The sequence below is a fragment of the Myotis myotis genome, unplaced genomic scaffold, assembly GCF_014108235.1.
Source record: "Myotis myotis isolate mMyoMyo1 unplaced genomic scaffold, mMyoMyo1.p scaffold_m19_p_11, whole genome shotgun sequence".
In the NCBI taxonomy this organism is placed as follows: domain Eukaryota; kingdom Metazoa; phylum Chordata; class Mammalia; order Chiroptera; family Vespertilionidae; genus Myotis; species Myotis myotis.
This window is the reverse complement of record NW_023416315.1, coordinates 56,084,916-56,110,601: the sequence shown is the minus strand read 5'-3', so window position 1 is coordinate 56,110,601 and position 25,686 is coordinate 56,084,916. Positions and strand designations below refer to the sequence as shown.

General features: G+C 41.2%; 1 protein-coding gene across 2 annotated transcripts in view; it reads right to left on the bottom strand.

Annotated features, from left to right (window-relative positions):
• Positions 1–25,686, bottom strand: part of DGKI (diacylglycerol kinase iota) — a 402,033-nt gene that overhangs the window by 212,258 nt on the left and 164,089 nt on the right. For both annotated transcript variants that reach the window (XM_036328568.1, XM_036328569.1), the window contains exons 4-6: positions 12,066–12,140; positions 10,712–10,768; positions 2,757–2,822 (exon numbers count right to left, since the gene is read on the bottom strand). In XM_036328568.1, coding sequence (XP_036184461.1) covers positions 2,757–2,822; positions 10,712–10,768; positions 12,066–12,140 — 198 coding nt within the window. The remainder of the gene's footprint in view (positions 1–2,756; positions 2,823–10,711; positions 10,769–12,065; positions 12,141–25,686) is intronic.

Genomic DNA, 25,686 nt, shown 5'->3' with positions numbered 1-25,686 from the left:
TGGGTTTGGCCACTAGAGAGTGGAGGTGACTGAAGCTGGAATATTTATTCCCCAGCTGGTGGGTCACCCGGGGCTGGTGAAGTCTCAGACCCCCTGTGAAAGCATTCCCCCTGTCTCCTTGCCTCAGACTTTACGTGACCATAGCCCCCTGCCTTTACTAGCCTCAGAGCTCTTCGCTATGCCTTGGGTGTCTCTACACTCTGCTCACACATTTTAAATATTCTCTTTATTAAACATTCATCTAACTACACAATTTGAGTGTAAATATGCCTTCTCTTTTCTGCCTGGACCCTGTCTCTTACATAATGTAGGGCTATATATGAATATAATGTAAAACTACATAATGGTCATAAACATGGCAGCCTGTGATAGTCAGCAAATATTAAAGCAACTGAGCAATGAGATCATGAGCTCTCTCATTGAATATCCACTAAATGCCACACACATGCAGCCAAACACATATTCAGGGTTGAAGAGAAAATCAGTCCAAATATGTACTTTATTGATGATTTTAAAAGTAGACATTGAAACCCCAGATATTCCTTAACCATAAACACTCCCTAAGTTTTGCTAAGTAAAATGATTATTTTCACCCCATCCCAATGGGTAAATTAGAGAACAATATGTATAGTTATGTGTGTACTGTGTATGGGAAATTGCTTAAAAATCTCTGGATATGTAAGAAAGTACAACTCTACCAATGAAAATTATGCATCGCACAAAAGTTTGAAATGAATTTTCAATCACTCCATCTGTAGATGCAAGTAGAGCTACTAACTTTCCTCTGATCCAGGGTTCAAGCCAGTATCCAGAGAAGGTTTAATCATTATCCACCAAGGAGATACAGGTCTCAGACAACCCCACGTCATAATTGCTTAAGTCTCTGGGAACTCAGGAGCAGCTGGGTCATACACACAGGAGGTAGATATCACAGCACTAGATTAGGGGAACACACTGTGAGGAGCTAGGATGGCTGACTTCCCCACAGAGAGCTGGGAGCGCTCCAGATGGTAGCCTGAGAACACGGGGCAGCAACTCAGAGCCCAGGGAATCCAGTTCCTCCCGCCCAGTGGACCATGCCAACAGAAGACAAAGCCAGAGAAGGGTGTAACATGATACCAGGGAATACTCACCACAAAATATATAACGTTCATTGATTTTTCTTTTGATAAAACCCCTCCACCTCTATTACAGTTTATCATGTGTTGAGGTGGAGGCCATTACTAGGCTGTCAAGAGAAGGTATTTTTCCAAAGTGAAGGACCTGTTCATCCAGATCCTTCCTACCTTTCACACCTCCCATCTCAAAAGTGGCTGTGCCTATCTGTTTCTTCTCTCTTTTATACACCCCTCTCCCAACACACACACACACACACACACACACACACACACACACACACACACACTTTTGTGGGAAAGTTGTAGAAAGTCTGCAATGCCCTAAGTAAGGGTAAACCTACAAGTGCAGTGCCACGCCAGAAAGGAAAGGGGTAGATGGACCCAAGGAAGCAAGGCCACAGAAGAGTGGAGGGCTGAGCAACCTGTCCACGGCCATGTAAATGGCTGGTAAGATTCAGTCCACTCCCCCTTCCTCCTCATCTTCATTTTACCTGCTCCACCTTTCAATCTATTTCATCTGTCCTCTTTACAGGCTAGAAAGGAAGTAACTGAGAATCACTGGGTTAAACTGGAGAAGATAATACTAGTTAGAATGGAGGGCCACACCCTTGAGGGTAAGGTGTGTAGCCTTACAAAGCACAAGGGGGTAACCAATGGCAACAAAATAATGTTTTCTTTCCAAACACTGTACAATCAGTAAAATCGATAAAACCTTTTCCAAGTCTCACTCACTCTCAACCCCCCTACCTCAGGCAGCCAGTAGTTCCTTGTATCCCTCTATTGTCAAAATGCCATACTGGTCAGCTCACCACAGTGCCTGACCCAAAGGAGTCACATGGATAAATAAACAAATTGGGAATTGTTAATTGATGAGGAATATATTCTCCCAAATTATATTGCTCTCTACCAAATCAAAACGTCCCTTTACTGAGTCCAGCTTACTACCAATGTAAGCTGGACTCAGTAAAAAAATAATCTTTGTAGCATGTTTCACCACAAGTTTAACCTTCCCATTCAGGCCTTTCGTTCCTAAAATGAGTCTTTGTACATTGCAAAAAAAGAAAATTCCATAACCCAAATCTGTTGGGTTCAGTAGCATGTAGAATTCATGGAGTTTCATAGCATGCCAGTCATACTAAAAGAAAGAGTAGACATAAATAATACATATGAGAAGGGTATCCAGTAACTGGATAATATCCTAAGGTAGCAATACATTTCTTGCTTCATGCTATGTTTCTGCTCAGCTGCAATACTATATCAACAAAAGTAGTGTTATTTAACACACCATTGACTTTCTGTTGCTGATCAAAGATGTATTGTGGGTCAGCAGTCTTCAGAAGGGGGGTTTTAACAAAATAGAAAGTGTTTTCGAAACTATTAACAATGAAATTCACCACAAAAGTATATCCATCTCTCTTAAAATTTGCTAATTCCTTGTATTAAGACCTCTGACTCTTGCAGTGAGTTCTAGAACAACTAAGATACCTCTTTAAGGAAAGGGAACTTGGAGAAATAAGGCCTTTTGGAGAGAGGTGGCATACTGAGCACTGGATTCGGGTGAAGGGACTCCTCTACCACAGGTGCTTGCAAAGGCCTGAGGAGCCTCCTGGCTATGGCCGTGGGTGCCCAGCCCCTTACCTTACCACACTGCTTACACTTTCCCTCCTGCCGACGCCTGTGCACCCAGTGATGACGCACAAAATTCTGTAGAAAAACAAAATAAAAGAAATCGATTTAAATTTGCAAAACCAGTATTAGGGTTCTTGTTTTAAGGATATAGATTTCTGTAAACCATCATCTAAGACCACCTTAACACAAAAACAAGTAGGTGTATGTGTGATCTGCATAACAATAAATGAGTCCATTCAGAAAAATTAAGCTAACTCTGCTCCCCAGCCATGCATCCTGTCCTCCTCCACGTCTTGCTAGTGACAAATGGCCACGCCAGGTCACTGTTACTCTCCTCTCCTCCTAGTAAAACCCTGTGCAATCGTGAGCATGCCACGGGACTTTGGGCTGGGAGGTAACTGAGACAGGCCAAAGAAATACCCTGAGAGAAACGGGAACAACCATGTCCAATATTTTTTAACAAATATGTATTTAATGCTTCTTTATATGCCAAGCAGGCGCCATACTAAACATTTGAGCTAGAAAGCACTTAAAAAAATTAAATTCTCAGACAGAAATAGATCTCCTGACTCAGGACACAAATGGTGGGAATCTGTTACTAGTGAAAGTGAAGGAAGAGAAAAGCTGAAGGACAAGAGATGTGAGCACGTGGTGAGTTTTTGCAATGACCTTGAATTTAAACTGTCCTTGGGACCTCTGAACTAGATCAGCTTTCAAGCTCTATTCTTGTCTTGGGTTGTGGGAAACCCGGAAAGTCCCTTCCCTCCCAAACAGATAAGTGCTCCTGGGGCAGAGGGGTCAAGGAGCATCCATTGCCACTGCTCTGAGGATCCATCATAACAAAGTTGTCTTCAGGCCTAATTCATGGTGCAGGTGAATCCTAAAAACTTATATAATTGACTCTCCTTGAGCCAATACATCTAATATACTTGTGAATGTCTTTTCTCCTGCCCTTTTCTGAAAAAATATACTCTATCTGAGATTAACATGTCTGTTGGTTATCAGGCCACAGTCCATGCTTTCCCTTTAAAAGGCCTTTTAATGTAGACTCAGTCATTCAGCAAACACTGAATACCTACTGTCTGCCAAGCACTGTTCTAAGTACAGAGGAACACAGAAAATAGATCAGTGTTGAGGAAAAATGAGTTGTATTAAAGCATAAAATCCAGAGTGACAAAAATACCCCTAAAGAGCACTGACATTATCAATTCCAAAATGCCACTTCTATTTCTCTATATAATGCCAAATCCATTTAAATTAAAACTCAACAGAGATCCTGGGGGAGTAATAGTCTTTTAACTATAATAAGAAACAATGAAACATAATGGTCCCACTAATTAGTCTAATTTTGGTCTTGCTTTTCCCACAGCAGCAGTTTAATAAAACACAAACATAATTCATATATATATATATATATATGTACTCAGAAAGAAGCTAATAATAATAGCTAACATTTGTTGAGAACTGTGTGCCAAGTACTTTTTAAAATATTTCGCACGTGATCATTCTTTTCATTTTCATGAAGACAGCAGAGGTGTTGTTGAGTGGGTATGTGCCAGTAAAATCCTATGAGCTGTTGAAATACTGAAATATGTCTATGTTGGTGGGTAGGCTGTAACTTAGTGCCCCTAGCATCCCCCAGCTCCTCCTCACCTGCCCTAGCACCCCACCACCCCACCCTCTCACATCGCAGACCACTTCTACTTCCTCATTATTAAGCAACTAAAATGTTAACATATTGTGTAGCAGGTCTCCAGGATTCAATCCCAATGGGCTCTCTTTCAAAAACAAATCACGGTTGCCTGGGCCATGCCCTTGGATTCCCCCAGGAAACTCAGACGTCTGGGCTGTGCCCAATGTGGTTGTCTGTGCAAGCTTAAATATCAGTGCAGGCAATTCTGGGTCGCATGGCCTTCAGGACAACGGCAGCAAGTCCAGGAACCTGTCTAGTTATCAGTGTCCACAGCATCAGTTCAGTGCAAACACTACTGGGGACGAAAGTACTAAACTCGCCACCTCTGCTCCCCAGGCGAGGCAGAGCCCCTCAGCCTTCCACCTGCTTAAGTGAAAAGAACGTTAGCTTACTGCCTGTTAAGGGTAAAGGCCGGGGGAGACAAGGGTGCTACATCCTAATTCACATTATTGCAGGGCGCATTATCAGAGGGTTTTACCTGAATTATCATATGATCCTCACCTGACAGACGAGGAAACTAGAGCACAGAGTAGTTACTTAAAATGTAAGGGTCAGAGCAAGGCTCAGTCCCAGGCAGGCTGACCCAGAGCCTATGCCCTGAAACACAGGGTCACGGCGCCTCTCCTTTGCTCGGAAGATCAGGTTCAAGCTCCAGGAAATGACTTCAGTGACATTTGGAAATATTGGAAATACTGAGTATATTAAACAGTGGAAATACTGAATATGTTAAAATGTCAGACAGAATTACAAGGGCTATAGAAATTTATTATAACTGCTATTAGTTTAGCAGAAACAAGGGAGAATGAACAATATCATTGATGGTAAGAGAAATTCTCTACTTGTTGAGATTATAAACCACCTACTGACTATCCATTGAAGAGGAAAACACTGGAAGAATTTGACAATTACCCATGTGGAATCATGGCTAACTCTTGGGGATTATTTAGCTGCTGACAGCTCTAATCAAAAGATTAAACCAGCAATTTCCACAAATCAATAATTACTTGCAAATTATAAGACTGACTTATCTGTGTGACAATGTATATTGTTTGGTAATCTGATATATAATATCATGTAGTTTAGTTTATTTAGGGGATAAGCGAGGAACATTTTAAAATTATTTAAATATTAACATATATAACTGCATGTTGTTAAATATTTTTAATATCATCCTTCCTAGGAAATAGGTAGGCAACTAAAAAAAATAAAGACACAGTAAGATAAAGTAATTTAAGCAAAAGTACTGAAGGGGATAATACCAGTTATTATACTAAATATATAGTATAACATACTATGTATACTAAAGAAGAAACTAAATAACTTCCCCCTGTCTATGGCTCTATAATTTGAGATGTCAACATCCTTCTATTCAGAGGTCTCCCTGGGCCTAATTAAACATAATTTGAACAAAGTAAACATCCAATAAATATGTTTTGAATTGAATGAAATTCCAACCTCATTTCTTTGGCAATTCAATTATGTAATTACCATTATGAAGGATCTCCAATTGCCTTTATCAATTAGAAAAAGAATTCTACAGAATCACTGCTGTTTTCTAATATGTATTTTCCAAGAACTTTAATTTTTTATACTACTCCTTTTTGACACCTATATCTCCTAAATTAATAAACTGAAATTAGACTCAGGATTCTTCCACTGCAAATATGAGTGTTGATACACTGTTAGGAATATAGCAACAAAAAAAAAAGCTTCTGACACCATAACCTCTTTTTATAGTTCATCATCAATAAACTCTGAATTATTCATATACTGTCTTTAAATATTGGGTATAGAAAGGACCATTACTTAAGGGTGTTAAAATCGCAGTGACACAGTATCTCAGGATTTATAGTCAGTATTGTAAGCAGAAATGCATAACACAATTGCTCAGTTATTTTCACATAGCCAATGCAATTCATAATATTATTCATAGAGCACTTTGAAGGATCTTAAAATTATAAGCGAATACATATAGCTTATGTCTAAGAAAACTGAGGTACACAAAATTTCAACTTAGAGCTGTCCAACCACAACTCATGAAAAAACTTCTGTGTCATATACTCTGAAAGCAAAGGGCACAGTGACTATTAATCCCTGCCCTGGATCCCTGCTCTAACCACAGAGTACAAAAGAGGCAGAGATGTCATTCAAATTCTAAAGTGACTGTTCTTTTATTTACACTAAGTAAACTACCTAAGTTCTCTTAATTAAGAATCTCAAATGGGTCATAGTCTCTCATAAGTTTCATCTTCCCATTGTCCTCTTAGACCAAGAGTTTGTGAACATTTGGGGGAGAAATGGACACCTTTATGGAAGCATTCCGTCAACAGATATTGGTTGATCACATCCTCCGTGTCCTGGCATGATGAGTTTGGGACACAGACCATGAGTGACCTCTCAAAGCTTATACTTCAGAAAGACGACAGCAGACAAGCAAGTGAGTAACACATATAAATACTTGTGACACATAACGTGCTCTGAATAGGGCAGAACAAGGTGCTCTGATAAAGAACAGGGTGCGGCCTGTGCAGAGGTGGTCATTAAGGAAGACCCTGAGATGATGTTTGAGCTGAGGCCTACCTATAAGAAACAGCTGGCCATGCAAAGAGATGTCCAGTACAGCAATGCCACGCACAGACATCTGAAGATGGAGGCTAGCTGGACGTGCACCTCAAGAACTGAAAGGAAGTCCTTATGGGAGATGGGTGGGTGTGGGGAAACTACTGGAGAATTTTAGGCTGGAAAATGACATAATCCAATTTTCATTTTAAATAATCACTCTCTTCAATCATGGTAGATTGAAGGAGAAAATGAAGGACTTATGGAGAAGTGACTGCAGTGGTCAAAAGTGAGATATCATGGTCCCTTAGGCTAAGGCACTGGCAACAGAAATGGGGGTAAAGAGATGGTTTGCAATACATTTTATAAAGAAAACTGATAAGGCTGGCAAGTGAAACAGATGTGGTAAGTCAGTAAGAAAAGAAATCAATATGACCAGTCTTCTCGATTGAACAGCTGGATCAATAGCCATCTCATTTTCTGAGGCATAAAACAATTTTTTAAAAATCATTTTTAAGGTGATGGAAATGAGCTTAGTTTTTCATGCATTGTATCTGACATAATTGTCTTGCATTCAATGGTCATGTCAAATGGAACATGTAGTGTGGAGTAGACATGCAAAGCCAGGAATTGTCAGCCCAGAAGTGATATTTAAAGCCATGAGATTGGGTGAGTTCTTCCAACAAGAGTGGGCAGAGAGAAAACATGGCCAAGGACCAGCCCCAGAGGAAAAGGCAGCAATCAGGGGGAGTGAGCAATGAAAGGGAGTGGGAAGGACAACCCAGTGAAATAGACAGTTAGGAAAGATGTCAAGCCAGGAGAGCATTTCAAAAATAATGGAACATTGAACATTTTGAATACATTTGAAGGATTGAATAACAAAAGAACAGAAAAATATCTAATGGGTTTGGCATTGGTGAGATGTTGGCAACATTCAAAGAACAATTTCAGTGAATGCACAGAGTGAAAACCAGATCAGAACAGGTTAAAATGACTAGGAGGGGACATACTGTTTATATATAACACACTTTCTGGATATTAGCCGTGAACACAAAACTGAGAATCAGAGTTGTGGATACAGTTGGTGGTTAAGGAAGATTTTCATTTGTTTTAATGAAATGGGGTTTATTAGAGCATGTTTATGCAGATAAAAATAATCTGGAAGAAGGGGTGAAAATGTAGGAAAGGAATAAACATCAAGTCCTTGCTAAGATGAGAGAAGGTTTCCAAAACACTCATGGATATCTGACTTCGCAGAAGAGAAGGGACACAGTTAGTGAAAACTAAAAACAAACAAACAAAAAATACATGCATTAGAAAACTGCACATACAATAACAATTATCTATGCAGAAAAAAAGAGAGAGATTAAAGAACAGAGAGCTAAAGGTAAACATATGAATCCCTGGTTTTTCAGGTAAAGTTTATGAATTCTAGACATAAAGACAGAATAAACCAGTTAATTCATAAACTCTACCTTAAAAACACACAACTATGCCTTCTCCTATCCTTTCATTCTATGAAATTTATCCTTTGTTTGAGTTGTCATCAAGTTACATCCTGGTCAATGCTACAGTGCACGTGGGTGGCACAATCCATCATTTTCCATAGACTTTCCTCACCCTATGTATGACCCATAGCCTGGAGTTACACTATCCCGGATAACACAGGCAGGCTGACTGCCTCCACCAACATTCTTGTCTTCTCTAACTACATACACTGCCCCATCGCCTCTAAATAAAGGGTGTCCCAAAATTCACGCAAGAAGTAATTTTGATAGAAAACACAGGTTGATAATTAAAAATTGTAAATTTTTTATTGATTCATAAAGTATACAGTATAAGGTTATGTAAGGAATAGCATATCAGGTAAATAGCCTCCATGGCTTTGCTGACACATACGCACTCTTTTGTTATTGCCTGAGCAGCCGCATTTTCTAAGAATAATGGTCCGATGATGCCTCCAGCCAAAATCCGCACCAAACAGTGACATGTTGTGGATGCATTTGTTTCTCAACAATCACTCATGGATTTTCTGAACGCCAAATGCGACAATTTTGTCGATTAACTAAGCCATCAAGATGAAAATGAGCCTCATCGAAATTCAGCCACATTTATGCAAAACGGTCATGGAAACTTTCAACAAAAGAGTACGTATGTGCCAGCAAAGTGTGGAGGCCATTTACCTGATATGCTATTCCATACATAACCCTATACTGTATACTTTATGAATCAATAAAAAATTTATAATTTTTAATTATAAACCTGTGTTTTTTATCAAAATTTCTTTTTGCGTGAATTTTGGGACACCCTTTAAAAGTTGAATAGATCTGAGTGCCGCTCTCATCCTGTCCTCACTTCTGCTTTCTGCTAACATGCAGTACTGCTCTTCTCTATAATTTCCTATTTACCTGTTTGTCTCCACTACAAGACTGAAAGGTCAGGGACTGAGCCCTGGATGTAGTCCGTCCTTCCTTCCTTCCTTCCTTCCTCCCTCTGTCCCTCCATCCCTCCATCCCTCCCTCCCTCCCTCCCTCCTTCCCTCCCTTTCTCTCTATCTATCTATCCATCTATCTATCTTTCACCTATCTCCCTATCTATTTAGCCATCTATCTATCCATCCATCTATCCACCCATCTGTCTGACTATCTATCTATCTATCTATCTATCTATCTATCTATCTATCTATCATCTATCTATCTATCTATCTATCTATCTATCTATCTATCTATCTATATCTATCATCTACCCATACATCTATCCATCCATCTGTCTGTCTTCCTATCTATCTATCTATCTATCTATCTATCTATCTATCTATCTATCTATATCATCTACCCATACATCTATCCATCCGTCTGTCTTCCTATCTATCTATCTATCTATCTATCTATCTATCTATCTATCTATCTATCATATATCTATCTATCTATCTATCTATCTATCTATCTATCTATCTATCTCTGTATATCCCTATTTATCTCTCTACTGATCCATCTATCTACTTACTTATTCATTTAACAGATGAAAACACTGACATTTTGAAAGATTAGATGAGATGTCCAAAATCACACAGCATCAAGGCTGATTTTGAATCTAGGCAGTCTGATTCCATTGTTTATAGGAATTATCAGTAGCTATACTGCCCCCAAGGAGCTTCTACCCATTCAAAATTGAAAAATCAAATTAAAATGAACCTGAAGACAATAAAATGCCATTGCTTTCTTACCTTTTCAATTCTATCACTGTGCCCTCCCCTACTCTCAGGTGCATTCAGTAAGACTTTAGCTCTCTGCACATTCTGTGAGAAGAAACCTGGGGATTTTTATTCACTGTATTTGTTGATGTATCAATAAAAAGCTGATGTAAAATGAAGGGAGATACAATTTTTGTTTTAATTTTTTAAGTATTTTTTATTGATTTTTAGAGAGAGAAGAAGGGAGAGGGAAAGGGAGCTAGAAACATTGATAAGACAGAAACATCATTGATCAATTGCCTCCTGCATGTTGCCTTCTGGGGATCGAGCCCACAACCTTGGCATGTGCCCTGACAGGGAATCAAACCGTGACCTCTTGGTTCCTGGGTCGAGCCCCACCACTGAGCAACACCAGCCTGGCAATACACTTTATTTTTAATACCTGGTGAATATCTATAAGTCCAGTTAGTCAATGGGAAATTAAAGCTGGTATTTGAAATAGAGCTCTGAAATACTCACTTCTCTAGGTGATCTGGAGCCCCCTTCTCGAAATGTTGGTTTACATCTGAAATTAATCTGCCATTTAAAAAGAGAAGTGTATTATATTAGTTATAGGCATCATATTGGAATGAGTGACCTGAATAAACCAACATGTGACAGATATTGAGACTACAAAACAATCCCCTCAAAGAATGAAGAACAAAGTTTAACACTATTCTTAGTCTTTTGAAATAATCACCTTAGATAATCTACAGAAATCCCAAGTGATTCTATACCTCCAATCCATGTCTCTTCATTCTCACTGATGAAATCAACATATCTTTAAACAATAAAGATAATAAAGAAATGGAGATAATAAAGAGTCAGGGGAAAATATAAGGCAGCTGAAATCATCCATCTGCATTTCAGATTTTAAAAGTAGGAAAATACAAACTTGGTAAATTTTTAATACGATAATGATGATACACACACACACCAAAAAAATATCATTTATTGAAGTATTCAGTATTAGATGCGGAGGTCTCCTGGTCATTTACAGGCGAAAAGAGCATAAAAATGAAAGAGGAAAAGAGATGGGACATGATATAAAATATTTAGTAGTCATTCTCACAAAATATCAGTTGGCAACAACTGGCAATGTGTCTTCAAAGCTCAATGAATGTCACAGCAGATTAAAATAATTCAACACATTTACCCATGGCAGCTCAAGAACATAGATAAAGCAGAGACTCACACGCAGAAATGGAGAAGGAGGCACGAGAGGGGAGAGGACAGCAGACCAGCAGACAGCTCTCTATTGGGGCCTCTCTCTCCCCCCAGATGACAGATAAATGGACTATGCAGACTCCACTGATTCTGGATGCCACTTCCAGCCCCTCCCACATATGAACCTGTGAGTAGGAACACTGCTCACTTGAACCAAGGAACTCAGAATTGCTTTCTGGCTTGGTTCTCTCCCTTGCCGGCACTTTATAGGAAGACATAAACTCACAGAGGTCAGACGAATGTAAACATTGAAGAGTTTATGGAATTATTTTTTTTTCTTTAAGAGAAAACATCTTGTGGGAGGTCCTATGGGCGACTAACAATGCTTGCTGTTGTGAAGAATATCATGCCTACCAGGCTTTTCTCTCACCTTATCATTCCTTCTCCCAAGAGTCAACATAAAATGATATCAAATTATGCTTCAGAAAACAACAGAGAGAATCAACCTTAAGCACTATCTTTCCATTTTTAATCTGGTAAAAATGTTGAACTTCCAGTTTCCTAAAAGGGGGTTGTTTTCAAGAAGTTGGAAAGAAATTGACACCTGGTCTCGGAAGTCTCAACACTTGCAAGGTATCAGAATTTACAGCAGGTGGCGCTGTCTCACCTTTTCTAGCTGTTCGATGCAGGCGGTGTGGACCACGATTTTACAGACTGCACACTTCCTCCTGAGGGCAGATTTCTACAACATTCAATTCAAAATACAAAAAGAAATGTCAGCATTCTGTTCTAAAGAGAGCATATGCAAATAAAGCAAACATTGCAACTGTTTATATTACTAAGCAATATAAGGTGAAATTTAAATGTTCACTGTAATCATTCAATAATATGGCTAACTTCACCAACAATGCTTTGACCCACCAAGTAGCTCCATATCCCCATGACTTAGGATGGCCTAGATTTTCCTTCCAGACATAATAATTATACTAGCTACTATATATTGAGTATATAATACAAACCAAGCTCTTTATTCTAAATTTCATAACCTAAAAATGTAGACATTATTATCCTTCTTTTATTTCCTTACATGTTTACTCCAGTAGTTAAGGGGCAAGGCCAACCAACATTTAAGTTAGATGTAATTTCAAACCAAGCATTCTTTCCCTACTGTCAAAGAGTCTGCATTTCAAGAGGTCAATCCATTTAGGCTTCTATTCCAAGCACGAATTTATACTAAGCTACTCGGGTTTCTGCCCAAATGTTCAGGAAAGCAAAGAGATAAGTCTAACTTTTACACCCAATAATAATAATAATAATAGTTATAATAACAGTAACAGCAGCTTACATGGATTTAATACTTACTATCTGCCATGGGCTCTTGTAAGCACTTCACAAACAGTAACTCATTTAATCCTCACAACCCTAAGGACTAGGTACTGTTCTCACTCCCATTTTACAGATGAGAACACTGAGACACCATAAGTGATATGCCCAGGGTTACACAGTTAGGGTCCACAGAGCCAGGTAGTGTGACTCCAGAGCTCCTGCTTATAAGCATTACACAATTTGACCTGACAGTCAATAAATACCAGCTTAAATTCGCAATAAAAATACTTGTTGAGGTATATTTTTTCTCTAACAATAAAAAAAGGGTAGCAGAGAGAGAGAGAAATGGGTGGAATCCGGATTTACTCCTGCCAGTGCCGTGTAAAGTCTAAGCTAGGAATGCTCAGGTCTCTTTCCAGAGCACAGATGAGAAGGCGGCTCTGCATAAATGAATCTGGGGTTTGGGGACCGAACGGAACTTATTGTAACAAAGCCCGTCTGTGAAATAGTCTATCAATGCTTCCCAGTGAGAAAGGCCCTGCTCCCCACCCTTAAGGGCGGTGCTAGTGTAGGTTGCCACCACCTCCCCACTTCTGATGTGTGGCTTCCCCGGCTGGTTGAGGTATTATTTTGGCGCCACCTGTGGCAGGGAGAGAGAAGGAACAGATAGCTCTGCCAAGGAGAGGACGAAACAACCATCTTGGAAGGGGGCAGACTCAGAAAAGAAGCTGTAGCCTCCTGCCTCTCTGGTGGCACTTCTCATGGAACACAGGCCATCCACAGTGTCACCAGCCACCAACCAAGGACCCGGAGCACTGCCGGACTGCAGCAACTAAACCCCCAGCCCACAGTCTGCACCCCGCTGACCGAGGTTTAGTCAACCTGCTTGTGGTGCAGTAATTTCTCCTGGCCCTCTCCTCCCCGAGAACAGAAGGTAGGTAGTCGTCAATGTTAAATCAGTTTGACCATCAGTTGATTTTGCTAATAACGACAGACAAGAAACACTCAAGCATCTAGCTACACTACTGGAAGGTGTCTCGGCTCTACCGCTAAAAAGAAAGGGGGGAGGGGGAAGGAGAACAAGAGTAAGCAGTAGGAATAGTAATAGTGTTAGTAATAATAGCAGTACTAGCAGCAGCAGCAGTTGTAACAGCAGTAGCAGCATCATTCACGGCAACAATAATAAAATTCTAGTTTGCAAATTTTCATGAGTGGAGTGCCCATAAGAAAATGACTGTTGCTCTCCTGCTTCCTCTGGCTCTCCTGGTGCAGACTGCTGCCGCAGCACCACCTGCAGCAAATGCATGGGGTACTGGAGTCACATTGCTAATCAGAGTGACAGTGATGCTAAGCAAACTAGAATTGATTCCAGTCTTCTCATCAGCCACAAAACCCCTGGTAGATTACACTGCGGACAGCACAGTAGGCCACCAGTGATGGGCTGTGATTTAAGGATGCCTGAAAAGCCTCCTTCCTTACCAATCACTCCCGCCCTGCTCTAGCTCTGTGCCTGACCTCGTGCTCGGCATGACGTTCTCTGGAGCTCCAGGGACTTGGTGAGGCTTCTACGGAGTCACTGAGGATGGTGGGCAGAGCACTGAGCAGGCTCAGAACCCACTGGCATCCACTGAAACCCGAACATCTCTTCCTTGCCTGTGTCCAATATCAGGCTTGCTATTCAGAAATTGTGAGTTATGGATCTGGGCTGGAAGAGTTTGAAAACTGCTGTGTTAACTATTCCCTGTCCACTTATTAGTGTACTAGAGGGGGTCCCATGGCCTGGCCTGCGGGGATCAGTGGACCTCCGCACCATCGCAGCCCTGCCTTACCCTCCAGCTCATAGGGCTCCAGCCCACTGTCTGCATTGATCCAGCACAGCATGAAGTAGTGCCCCAGGCTGGGGAGGGGCCCTAGTCCAGGCTGGGCTCTGCTCCTGCCAGGCACTTAGGGGGAGTGTCCACAGGAGAGGCTCGCGCAGTTGCAGCTGCACTTGCCAGCTGTCAGCCCAGTGTCGGGCACCTGTCTGTCAGCTGAGCAGCACTCTCGCTGTGGGAGCACACTGCCCCCTGGTCAGTGCACATAATAGCTACCATCCGGTCACTTAGGCTTTTATGTATATAGATTAGTAAGTACACTGATATCATTCATATGGAACAACTCAAGTGCAATGCTCTACAGATGACAACATATGAAGTAAAGTGCCTTAAGTTGTAAAACTAATTGTATTTAAACAATATTGAATTTTTTTAAAAAAAACCCTCATAAAATATATTATGTACTTCTGTGAACTTTAAGGCAGAATAAATAGTCCATCATCTGAATTTTTCTCCATACACACTAATGCATTTTACTGCAAGTCATTTTTCTCTTTCCCATCCTTTTATCAGACTAGATATCCTTTCAATGTTGCTGTGACTGCCTTTGGCTGCCCTCAAATTCCTAAATGGCACTTTATAAACAGTTTATAACCTGAGAAACAGATAATTAAGCTTTATAATCATATGCGAAATTAAGTAAATACATTCAGAGTTAAGGTCTTAGGTTTTTCTGCCACTTAATAAAAGCATGGATTTTAGTTCCTCAATTGAATTTAGTTCCTCTGGTGAATCAGAAGTCTTAACTGTTGACTTCCTTTCCTGGTTTATGACTGTATTTCAGCTGATCAAAGTCATTCGAAGTAGCTGTATAATAAACTTCCAGGCAGAAGTTGCTCAAAACATATAGAATTTTTGTGCTTGGTTATGTTATAATTTTTAGTTGCAAGATTAAAACTAAATAAAAAGATAAAATACAGGAATCAAGACATTCTAAATACTGCAAGCACTCACTTTTTCTTAGAAAGCTCTCATTTCAGCCAACCCTTCCTTCACTATGAAAAGTGATATATCAAGAAAAGTCTTTAAAATTAATTCAGCAGGTTGGTTGTTATCCTTCATATTGGGGCTTAGTTGTTATAGAACATAGCACAAAAACATAATTTAAACAATAAATATGGCCTGGGACCCAAAAATGCTTAAAAATTAAAATTATAAAAATTTAATAATTCACTCTCACTGATGAATTTAGAGGCCAATTAGGCTCAGTGCTTTAAATATCAAGTAAAGTAACCTGAGTGCCCTTACTAAGGGTTTCCTGATTTTGTCAAAGGAAATCCATTAGTTTGTAATCATGGGGGAGGGCACTTCTGTGATAACTACCAATATAGGATGTAATATAGATCACAGCCTATCACATCATGACCAATCCTTACCTACATAATAATAATGGAGTGACATGCCATGCTTTAGGATGGTGGGCAAACTAACCAGCAGACCTTGCAGAGATTGTAAGAGAGAACATTCAAGTTCTGACTTGGCCCTACACGTTTCCCACACTGTGGTCATCGCTGGTTTCAAAGCAGTGATAGCTCCTCGCCAACCTTCAGCGCATATCTAGCATGGGAGTAGGACTGTCACGGCCTTAGAGGCTGGGGCTGGGGCTGGGGCCAAAAGGATCAGAGGCAAGCAGTGGTAGAAAGTAGATAACTGTCGCTGATAGAGCGTTTACTGTCTAATCCTCTCACCCACCCACTTCCTTTGGTCACAAGTCACTGATCCAAACGTACCACCAAAAAAGCTATTTTTTCTTTGTTTGAACAAGAGATGTGATTTTTGCTAAGTAGCAATGAGTATCTGATGGTAGTTAATGTGGTTTGTTTGTTAGAAAGAAAAAGAGAAAGGAGGGAGGAGAGAAGAAGGGAAACCTAGATGCATAAACCTATGATTTGTGCAAGTATTTGGGTCTCCTTGCTGCCTAGGGTAACTGATGCTGATTGTCATCCCTAACAGTCTGAAGTTTGACCCCAAGAAGCATGTACAAGGCAGGCACACCTCCACACCTCCACAGAGTTAATCACAGAGATCAAAAGTGGAGAAATAGGAGGAAATACTTAGCACTCCGAGCCAGCATGGCAACCCTTTCTTAGTTTCCCAGTCTCAGGAAAGCTCAGAGGCCAGAGCCTGCTGCTGGCAGAACTAAGTTTGGGGCTTGCAGCATCTCACTCCAGACAGAATTTCCAAACTTTGAGCTCCCAGAACTAATGCAAGGAGTGGCTCTTCCATTAGTCCCACACCTATGATGAGACCACAGTGATAGAAAATGAGTGGCCAGAGGCTTCAGGCAGGAACTCAACCAAACTGAAATTGGGGAAGGATGTGGAGAAGGCACTCTGGGCAAAGGATCAGAAGGGCCAGTGGGTGGTGAAAGCAGGGAAACAGAAGGGTGGATGAGGCTGGTGCAATAGATTTACAAAGTCAAGCTTCTACCAAACTGTCTGCTCCTCAGTGATTTCTCAGCCCCTTTCCTTTCCCAGATCAGAAGGTCTCATATTCAGGAATAAAACTAAGGGAGGGTTTGAGATCAGGCAAAGGGGAAATAGTAAGTGAGGTGACAAAAATGTTATTCTCTCTTCTTACTCCTTTATTAACACAAAGCTCAGTCTACGGGGCCACTTTGGTGGGAGCAGTAGAGATGATGGACAGCAGGGCATAGACAAGGGTACCGGTTTTTCTCTCCAAGGGTGCAGCAAATGAAATGCTCAGGAAAGTAGAGGAGAGGAAGCTTCCTAAGCCTTTAGAGCAGGGTGGGGAATGTCTAGCCCAGTGGTCAGCAAACTGAGGCTCGCGAGCCACATGCAGCTCTTTGGCCCCTTGAGTGTGGCTCTTCCACAAAATACTGACTTCTGCGCATGGGCCACGAAGTTTCAATCACACTATACAGGCGCGCCCGCATGTGGTATTTTGTGGAAGAGCCACACTCAAGGGGCCAAAGAGCCGCATGTGGCTCGCGAGCTGCAGTTTGCCGACCACTGGTCTAGCTCAATGCCAGCGAAGAGTTAATTAAATGTTTGACCAAATATAGCGGGTTAATTTTTAAGTTGATAATTTTGTATGGTCCTAGAATGATGTTATGGCCCTTGGCAGAAAAAATGGTCCCCACCCCTGCTTTAGAATCTCAGAAATTGGTTGCCCTTTCAATGGGATTGCCTCTATGAGCAACATGAACCAGAATGTTGCTGCTGTATAATCCAAGGTAAATGAAAACAAGAGTCCTCTGATTAATTTAAACACCCAATTAGGAGAAATGACAAGCATACTTGGCAAGTTCTGCTTCTCTGGGGAGCCTGGGATACAATCTGTAAATTGGTATTAGGAAAAATGAAGAATGACATTATCTGGAAGTTCAATTAATGTGATTTCAGGGCTGAAGAACAGCCTCCATTCTCACTCATGCCTTTTCTTTTCCCCAAGCAGAATAGAGGACATTTCAGACAAATTAGGAAGGTGGCTAGTTGAAGTTCCAGCACACCCCTATTATGGCTCCTCACTACATCAGTAAGTCTCTCTGTGACAACGGGATTTCATGATCCCAGACAAGGAGCAGAAGTGCTCCATGTCCAGGAAGTCTGTGGTCCTAGGTACTGCCGGAGATTTCTGCAGAAGGCCTACCACAGGGAGACCTTGCTCTGTGTTAAAAGGCCCCAACCCTCAACCTGACTACTGTTGGCCCATGGAAAATAGTTCTTCCTTTGTCAAGGTGCCATGTGTCCTCTGGACAGACAAGAGCTGGGTGAGGGTTGAATCCCTTTGACATGGCCCCTTACCATTGGCAGAACACATACTAAATGTTGCCCAAAGAACCTCAGAATATTTGAAAGAACAAGGAGCAGGAACAAAAGAAGGCTGGGCCCAGCTGGTTTGGCTCAGTGGAGAGAGTGTCAGCCTGCGAACTGAAGGGTCCCAGGTTCGATTCCAGTCAAGAGCACACGCCCAGTTGTGGGCTCGATCCCCGGTAGGGGGCATGCAGGAGGCAGTCCATCAATGATTCTCTCTCATCGTTGATGTTTCTATCTCTCTCTCCCTCTCCCTTCCTCTCTGAAATCAATAAAAATATATTTTTTTAAAAAAGAAGAAGGCAGGAAGGGGGACTCATGTACTAGTGCATAAAAACACTCATGCAATACTCAATTGTACAATATGCCTCAGTCTGCATGTGCCATAACCTGGAAACATAATCGTCTGAGGTCTCCTACTCAAGGGAATTTTCCATGTTGCTGCAACAGCTTGTTAACCACTAACCTTTCCAAAGCATATTCTGGACATTTATTCAATAAATAATGTTAACCATCGCTACATGTATAAAGCAATGCTAAGTGCTGTACCGGAAATAAAAAGGAAGAAGCTTCTTTCCTTCCTAGTAAGCCACATGAGGAGACAAGAAGGACTCAGAAGATAAGGTCCTTAATAGAAGAAGGTCCCACATGGCTATGTGCTAAATGAACAGCGCAGACAGCAGGTGCTATAATTTATAGGAGGGTAAAACCTCAGAAGCTGAATCAGTAAAAACAGGCCCAACAGAGAAACACATTTTTTTACTTGGGCCTTAAACTTTACATATAAAAAATTGAGGATCCCTCCAGCAGGGAGAAGATCCAAAGTCTCATTACATAGTGAGCAGTGATGTTTCCTAAAAGGCACTGAGACTTGGTTGGCGTGTCCAATGGGGCACAGTCACCAGACTCACAGGTGTCCATTTGCATGAGTTGTTGGGCACCAGGTTTGATGGATGAGTGTGGAAGCTTCCATGTGTGCGTCGGTTGGGGGATCAGGTAGAGTAGGGTGTCCACAGGTGTGAAGAGTGGGAACACTGGCTGTTAAGAAGCCAGAGGAGCTGTGTCATCAAGGTCTGCAAGAGAAATGGCACAACAGGCTCTACCTGAGAGGCTCACAGTAGACTTCCAAGAAGATGGAGATTCCCCTGCGTGTTTCCATATGGCCATAATCCAACACCAAGGACATGCTTGGCCATTGCAGAAGCTCAACAGATGTTCTGGCAGAGAGGAGGGAGGAAGGGAGGGAAGGAGATAGGGAAGGAGGGAGGGAGAGAGGATGGGAGAGATAACGGAAAGGAAAAGTGGCTTGCAGAGAAGGGCTTTCTCCCCACGTCAGCCCCCAATCCAGCTCCAGTCTGAAGAACTGGTGGCTTTGGAATTAAGAAGCAAAACCTAAACTAGGACATAGGCATTCTCACATAGGAAATCTCCAAAAAAGAGGTAAGGAGGCACCCTAAAATTGTTTAAGGGATGAAAGACCTTTACAGGAAGGAAATTTAGGGTAGAAGGAAAATTAGGGTAGAAAATTCATGGTGCTTATAGCTGAACCACTGATTTTGTGAGCACAAATGAGGTATCTTTAGGGAAGCCACAGAAATACCCAATTTTTCAGAAGGCTGAGCCCTTACATAACTGGGTAGAGATAAGAACAGAAATTCTATTATCGCTGCTTCCACCTATGCTTATAAACTCAGTAGATTGGAATATTTATTTGAGTAATAGTAGTGGTGGGGGGCGGGGGGAGGGAAGAAACGTGCTGGACAGAGCTGGGGCCAGCAAGGAAGCCAGCTTCCCATGTTGATTCCAGTTGATTGAGTGGTGCAGATTAGGCTAGAAGGGTGGATAGGAAAAAAGGTTGTTTAAGTCCTGAAGTCTAGGCTGAGAAATAGAACATCTAACCTAATAGGCAATGGGGCACTAATAGAGTTTGTGAGACTTATGTAGCCAAAAATAATAATTTAATCTTGGGGCAGTATGTAGCACTAGATTATCTAAAAAAAAAAGGAAGGCAACAGATAAGAGAAAATTAGATGAGTAATTTAGTAATTCAGTCAACCAAAAAATACTGAGTATCTACTAGGCACCAGGCATTGTCCCAGGCATTGGGGATACGGCAATGAACAAAACATTCTTAAATTGTTTTTTACCTCATGGAAGTTACATTCTCTTAGGAGAGACAGACAATAAACAAGATATATCAAAATAGTATCTAAATATTAATAGAAATAAGTGCTAAAGATAAAAATTAAGGAGAGAATGGGGAATAGGAAATAGAATCGGGAGTAGAGGAGAACTGAAGTTGTACGTTGGCCAGGAAAGGTCTCACTGAGAAGATACATTTTGGGAAACACCAGAAGGAAGTGGGGGGCTTTGCCATGGAGATGTATGGGGGGTGGGCGGGGGGGGGGTGGGCAGGAAGCATTCCTAGCAAATAGAACAGCAAGTGCAAAGCCCAGAGGCCTGAGGACCTTGGGAGGTTTGAGGAGTGACGAAGGGGCCAGTGTTGCAGGAGTGGAGTGAACTGAGTGGAGATGAGGCCAGACAATCATGGCAGGCCAGATCATATATACATGGTCTTGCAGGTCATAAGACGTTGGATATTTTCTGAAAGAGAATAAGTAATCAAAGTCCACAGTGAAATTAGGGCCTGAATTGGAGCGACAAGAATGGAAGAGAAAAGAAGACAGAGATGTAAGTGATTAACTGATAGGGCAGACCGTTCTTTCTGGTCACGCATGCCTCCCCTAAGGGTAGCACAGATTTCTCATACCTGGGCCTTATGTCCTTCAGTGGAATAACCGATAGCCATGGGTGGCCACGCTCCCACACCTTGGTCAGCTTGCTGCTATGGGCATCAGCTGACTGCCCATCTCATGAGTGTTACGGTTGGGATTGCCTCTACTAGTAAGTACTACAATAAAATTCACTTAAGTTGCTCTTCAAACACCATATTTTGTTCTGTTCTAAGGAACACATTACTGGGAGCAACATGCATAGCGAGTGTTTGTTGAGTTGCCTCCCCTGAGACACCTCGGGTGTGCCTGTACAGTAAATCTACAGGGTAAGCAGGACCCCCCTGAGCTAAGGCCCACAGATTCAATTCCACAGCTTCTTGAGAGACACCAAGAGAAAGAAGAAAAGTTCATTCTTGTCCTTGTTTGGATGTGAAGAAAAGCTTTCTATTTCCCTGGCAGCCAGCGTAGTTTATGTCTTTCATTTGAAGAGAAACAAAACCAAAACCTTACTGCAGATAGTGAAGGGAAGGGAAAGGACTATGTGAGCTGACTATGAGAACCCCAAAGAACAGGAAAACCTCCCCTTTGCCTGAAAATCAGCCAGTCAGCACTCACATGAGGACCAATTTGGCAAGAACCAAATTGCTAGAACCAGTGTTAATTCAAAGCTACTGGATTCTAGTAAAGTTGGTGGCTGGTTATAAAGAATGATACCTCATTGTGTTGTTCCATTAAATTAGGATTTAAAAAACAAACAAAACTATGCTCAGAATGGCAGAGGATTTATCTTAAGGGGAGAAAAAAAAATACATATGTCTTAATAGTTTACTCTAAAATATGTAGCAAATCATTCTCTGTAACAGTAATTTAAAAGTAGCTTATGTTGGTGAATTTATTATTATTTTTTTAATGAGAAGAAGGTACACGAATTCTCTGATGGGCTAAATAGAAATCTACCCGTGAATGTTAGACATCTACATGGAACTCGATTGGGTAAGTAATGCACACTGCTACTATCTTTTGTAAATGGATATAAAATTCAGTTCAGTTATTGATGTATGAAGTGTATGAAGCAAATATGTATTGCAGTTGTTACTTCTGAGAAGTATGGTGATGGCCTGGTAAGTTGTATGGCTGGCACAGCTTAATGGAAAGCTACCAGCACACTGCTGCTCTCTGAGCTGGGCTGTGTATTGCTTAGAGTGCCCTGGCATTAACTGGCCCAAGATAGGTACACTGTTTGGGACTTTCTGGATAGGAAGCATTAAAAAGGGATTTCAGCTGAATGAACTCAAAGAAATATTCAAAAATCCTCAATTCTATTTCCCATTCCTGGCTCTCATTTTACCCAAGGACATCTCGCATTTCCATAATCATTATCCTTGCCTCTGTACTTTGTCGCTGTCTTCTCTTGTCTCTGCTTTGTATTTTCTTCTCCTTATCTTTTCTCTCTGTGTGTTTTTAATTCTCTTTTTATTTTCCTCTGTGCTGCCCAGCTTTGGTGCAGCTCATATGACCAGTCAATAGCTCTAACTGTATCATGGACTACCTTTCTGTCTTTAGTTCTTTCTAGCTGCTTTTGGGGCTGCTCCATTCGATTTTTATAGTCTCTTCAAAGATATCTCACATCACAGTTGCCATGCACCTTGTAGTAGGTTAATTGAAGTTTTTCTATATGATTGTATATAAACACAATTACAAGTATACAAACACTTATAAGTAGACATTCGCACAAGTAGCATCCTACACACACAGACACAAGTGTACTCACAAATTTCAGGCAGATGGATATGAATGCGGATGGGCTGGACATATTACACCATGAAGACAACAGGAAATAATGCCTCAATGTTGTCTTAATGACTCTCTCTACTTCTAAGGTGGGATACAGAGGGCACAGCAGAGATCTGAGGGTTAATATAAACAAGAAATACCAAAGTTTGCCTTTTAATCGTGGTTGGTGTAATAGACCATATAAACCCTCTTACTTGCAGTATGAGCCCTAAAAGGTTCTCATTATCAGTTTGCTTTGTGGAAATTGATGGAATTGTTTTTTTAAAGATCACAGCTTAAGATTTCTAAACAATAATTATAGATATTTGTTTTAATCTGGAACACTATCTGTAATAGTAAAAGCGTAATATGCTAATGAGACCAGAAGTCCTTCTAAACGACCTTCCTGACTAAGCTGGGGCTGCGAGGGCCCAGGCAAGCCGCCACGGCTGCGAGGGCTGAGCCCCTTGCACAAATTTTGTGCATTGGGCCTCTAGTATCTACATAAGAAGCCACATCAAGCCGTGGTAAATTAGTTACCTTTTCATTGCCATTTCCTAAATCCCAAGCTACTGGTGACACAATGAAGACAAAGCCTCCGATCGATCTATCCCAGGAAGGCCAGCATTTCAGTCACAGTTCACCCAACACTGTATCTTCAAGTGGCAGTGTGGTTTTCACTAACATACACACATTGCCCACCATTTTTTCCAAAGACATGATGACCACAGAGTATTTCCCAGGAGACTGGCAGAAGTATTTACACATTATGTGCACTATAAGCACAGCTCACCTCAACCATGCAAGATGGGTGCCATTCACCTTTTTTACAGCTGAGGGCCTGAGAACTTATGAGAGCAAGCAACTTTCCCAAGATAGATTAGCTAGGAGTAGAACTCAGGTCTTGCTGATGCAAAGCCATCTCTTTCTATGTAACTTACTACTTCCCTTTAATTTTCTTTATGAGTGATAGATTAAGAGAACAAAACTGATGAAGACAGATGAACATATTTGACATCATTGCTTTAGAAAAATCTATTCTCCTGAGAGCCCCATGGGAACGGACTAATGACAACCATACCATGACCACCTGTGCCAAGAGTGGAAAACAGCTGTCTACCTCAAAAAGAATCCAATAAATGGGCTCAGTAGGCATCACATGGGCTAAACAGGAGTTAGAACTCCACAGTAGCCTGCTAGTAATTAGTGTTGAACCTCCCTGTGAAGAGCCTCAAAAATAAGTCAGGAATTCAAGCATAATGGTACTTAAGTGGCAGGATTAATCTGGTGACAGGTGTCTGTGTGTGTATGTGTATCTCTCCGAACAATCCTACCAGTGAACTCATTCATTCATTCCATGAAAAATGGCAGTCACTTTTCTCAGTGCTGAGGATCCAGGAGAGTACAAGACAGGCAAAGTCCATGAGCTAAATGCAGCTTGTTCTAGTGGCAAAGACAGACAGTAAGTGAGTGATATTGCTTTTAGATAATAGAAAATAATATGTGGTATAAGAGGATCAAGAGAATGGAGAAGGGGCACAGAGTCCAGGATAGCCTGGCAGCTGGGCTAGTTGTTACACCCCCACAGGATTCAGACCCTCTTTTATTCAGTGAGAGAGGTGATGACTAAGGGCCTCCAAAGTTAATAGTCTGGCATTGCCTTTTCGGTTTGTTTCTGACAATCCATTGGAACCACTTTCACTGAAGGAAGAAATGACTATAGTAACTACTTTTTGTTGAGTGTCTGTGACTTGCCACACTGTTAATTGCTACATATGCATTATCTCACTCAAGTTTCACAACATCCATAAGAAGCAGGTATTACCCACATTTTATAGATGAGTAACTGAGACTGAAAGAGGTTAAAACTGTGGCTATTGTCACACAACTAGAAAAATCTCAGAACCTAGATTCAAAGCCAGGTCATTTGATTCCAAATCCCACACACCTGCTGTAATGAAGACATCAAAGCAGGCTTCTCCATTTCCTTCTATCTGCCTGGTACATGAGATAGGCAACAATAAAAAGCTCCTAAAAACAGTATCAACTCGGAGGCCAGAGGGGGTTCTGGGTAACAACTAATGCAAACAATGCTTCAGCCAAGACTGGAGCCTTTGAACATCAAGAATATGGGGTCAACTCTGTGGCTCTGGGTCCCTGTCACTGAGGAGAACTGAGCACTAGAAAGAAAAGCATTTCTGCACACCTGGGCATTGCCTAGGTAATATGCAAACTCTACGCTGAATCAGGTGCAAATGATTTTTATTAAATAACAGGATTGCTCCACGCAAACATATACCCAATCCACAAATAAGCACAGCCTTGATCTAAAATTCTTCTCTAAGAATAAAATCACACACACACACACACACACACACATACACACACACACACACACACACTCTAATGAAAGTGTAAAGGCAAAATAATTGCACAAAGATACAGAAAAACTACAAAGCTCGATGGGGATTAAGCATCCCTGACTTTTCATTCCTTTACCTTTAAGGAAATAGCCTCCAGTGACCACCCAAAGCGTTGCTGCTATTGATTAACATTGGAAAGTGCTAGGGAAACTGCACTGTACGAGCATTTCAGTTTTCCACTGAATACTGACATCCCACAAAATGTTGAACAGATGTTCTATGGCAGTGGTTCTCAACCTACCTAATGCCGCGACCCTTTAATACAGTTCCTCAAGTTGTGGTGACCCCCAACCATAAAATTATCTTCGTTGCTACTTCATAACTGTAATTTTGCTACTGTTATGAATCGTAATGTAATTATATATGTGTTTTCCGATGGTC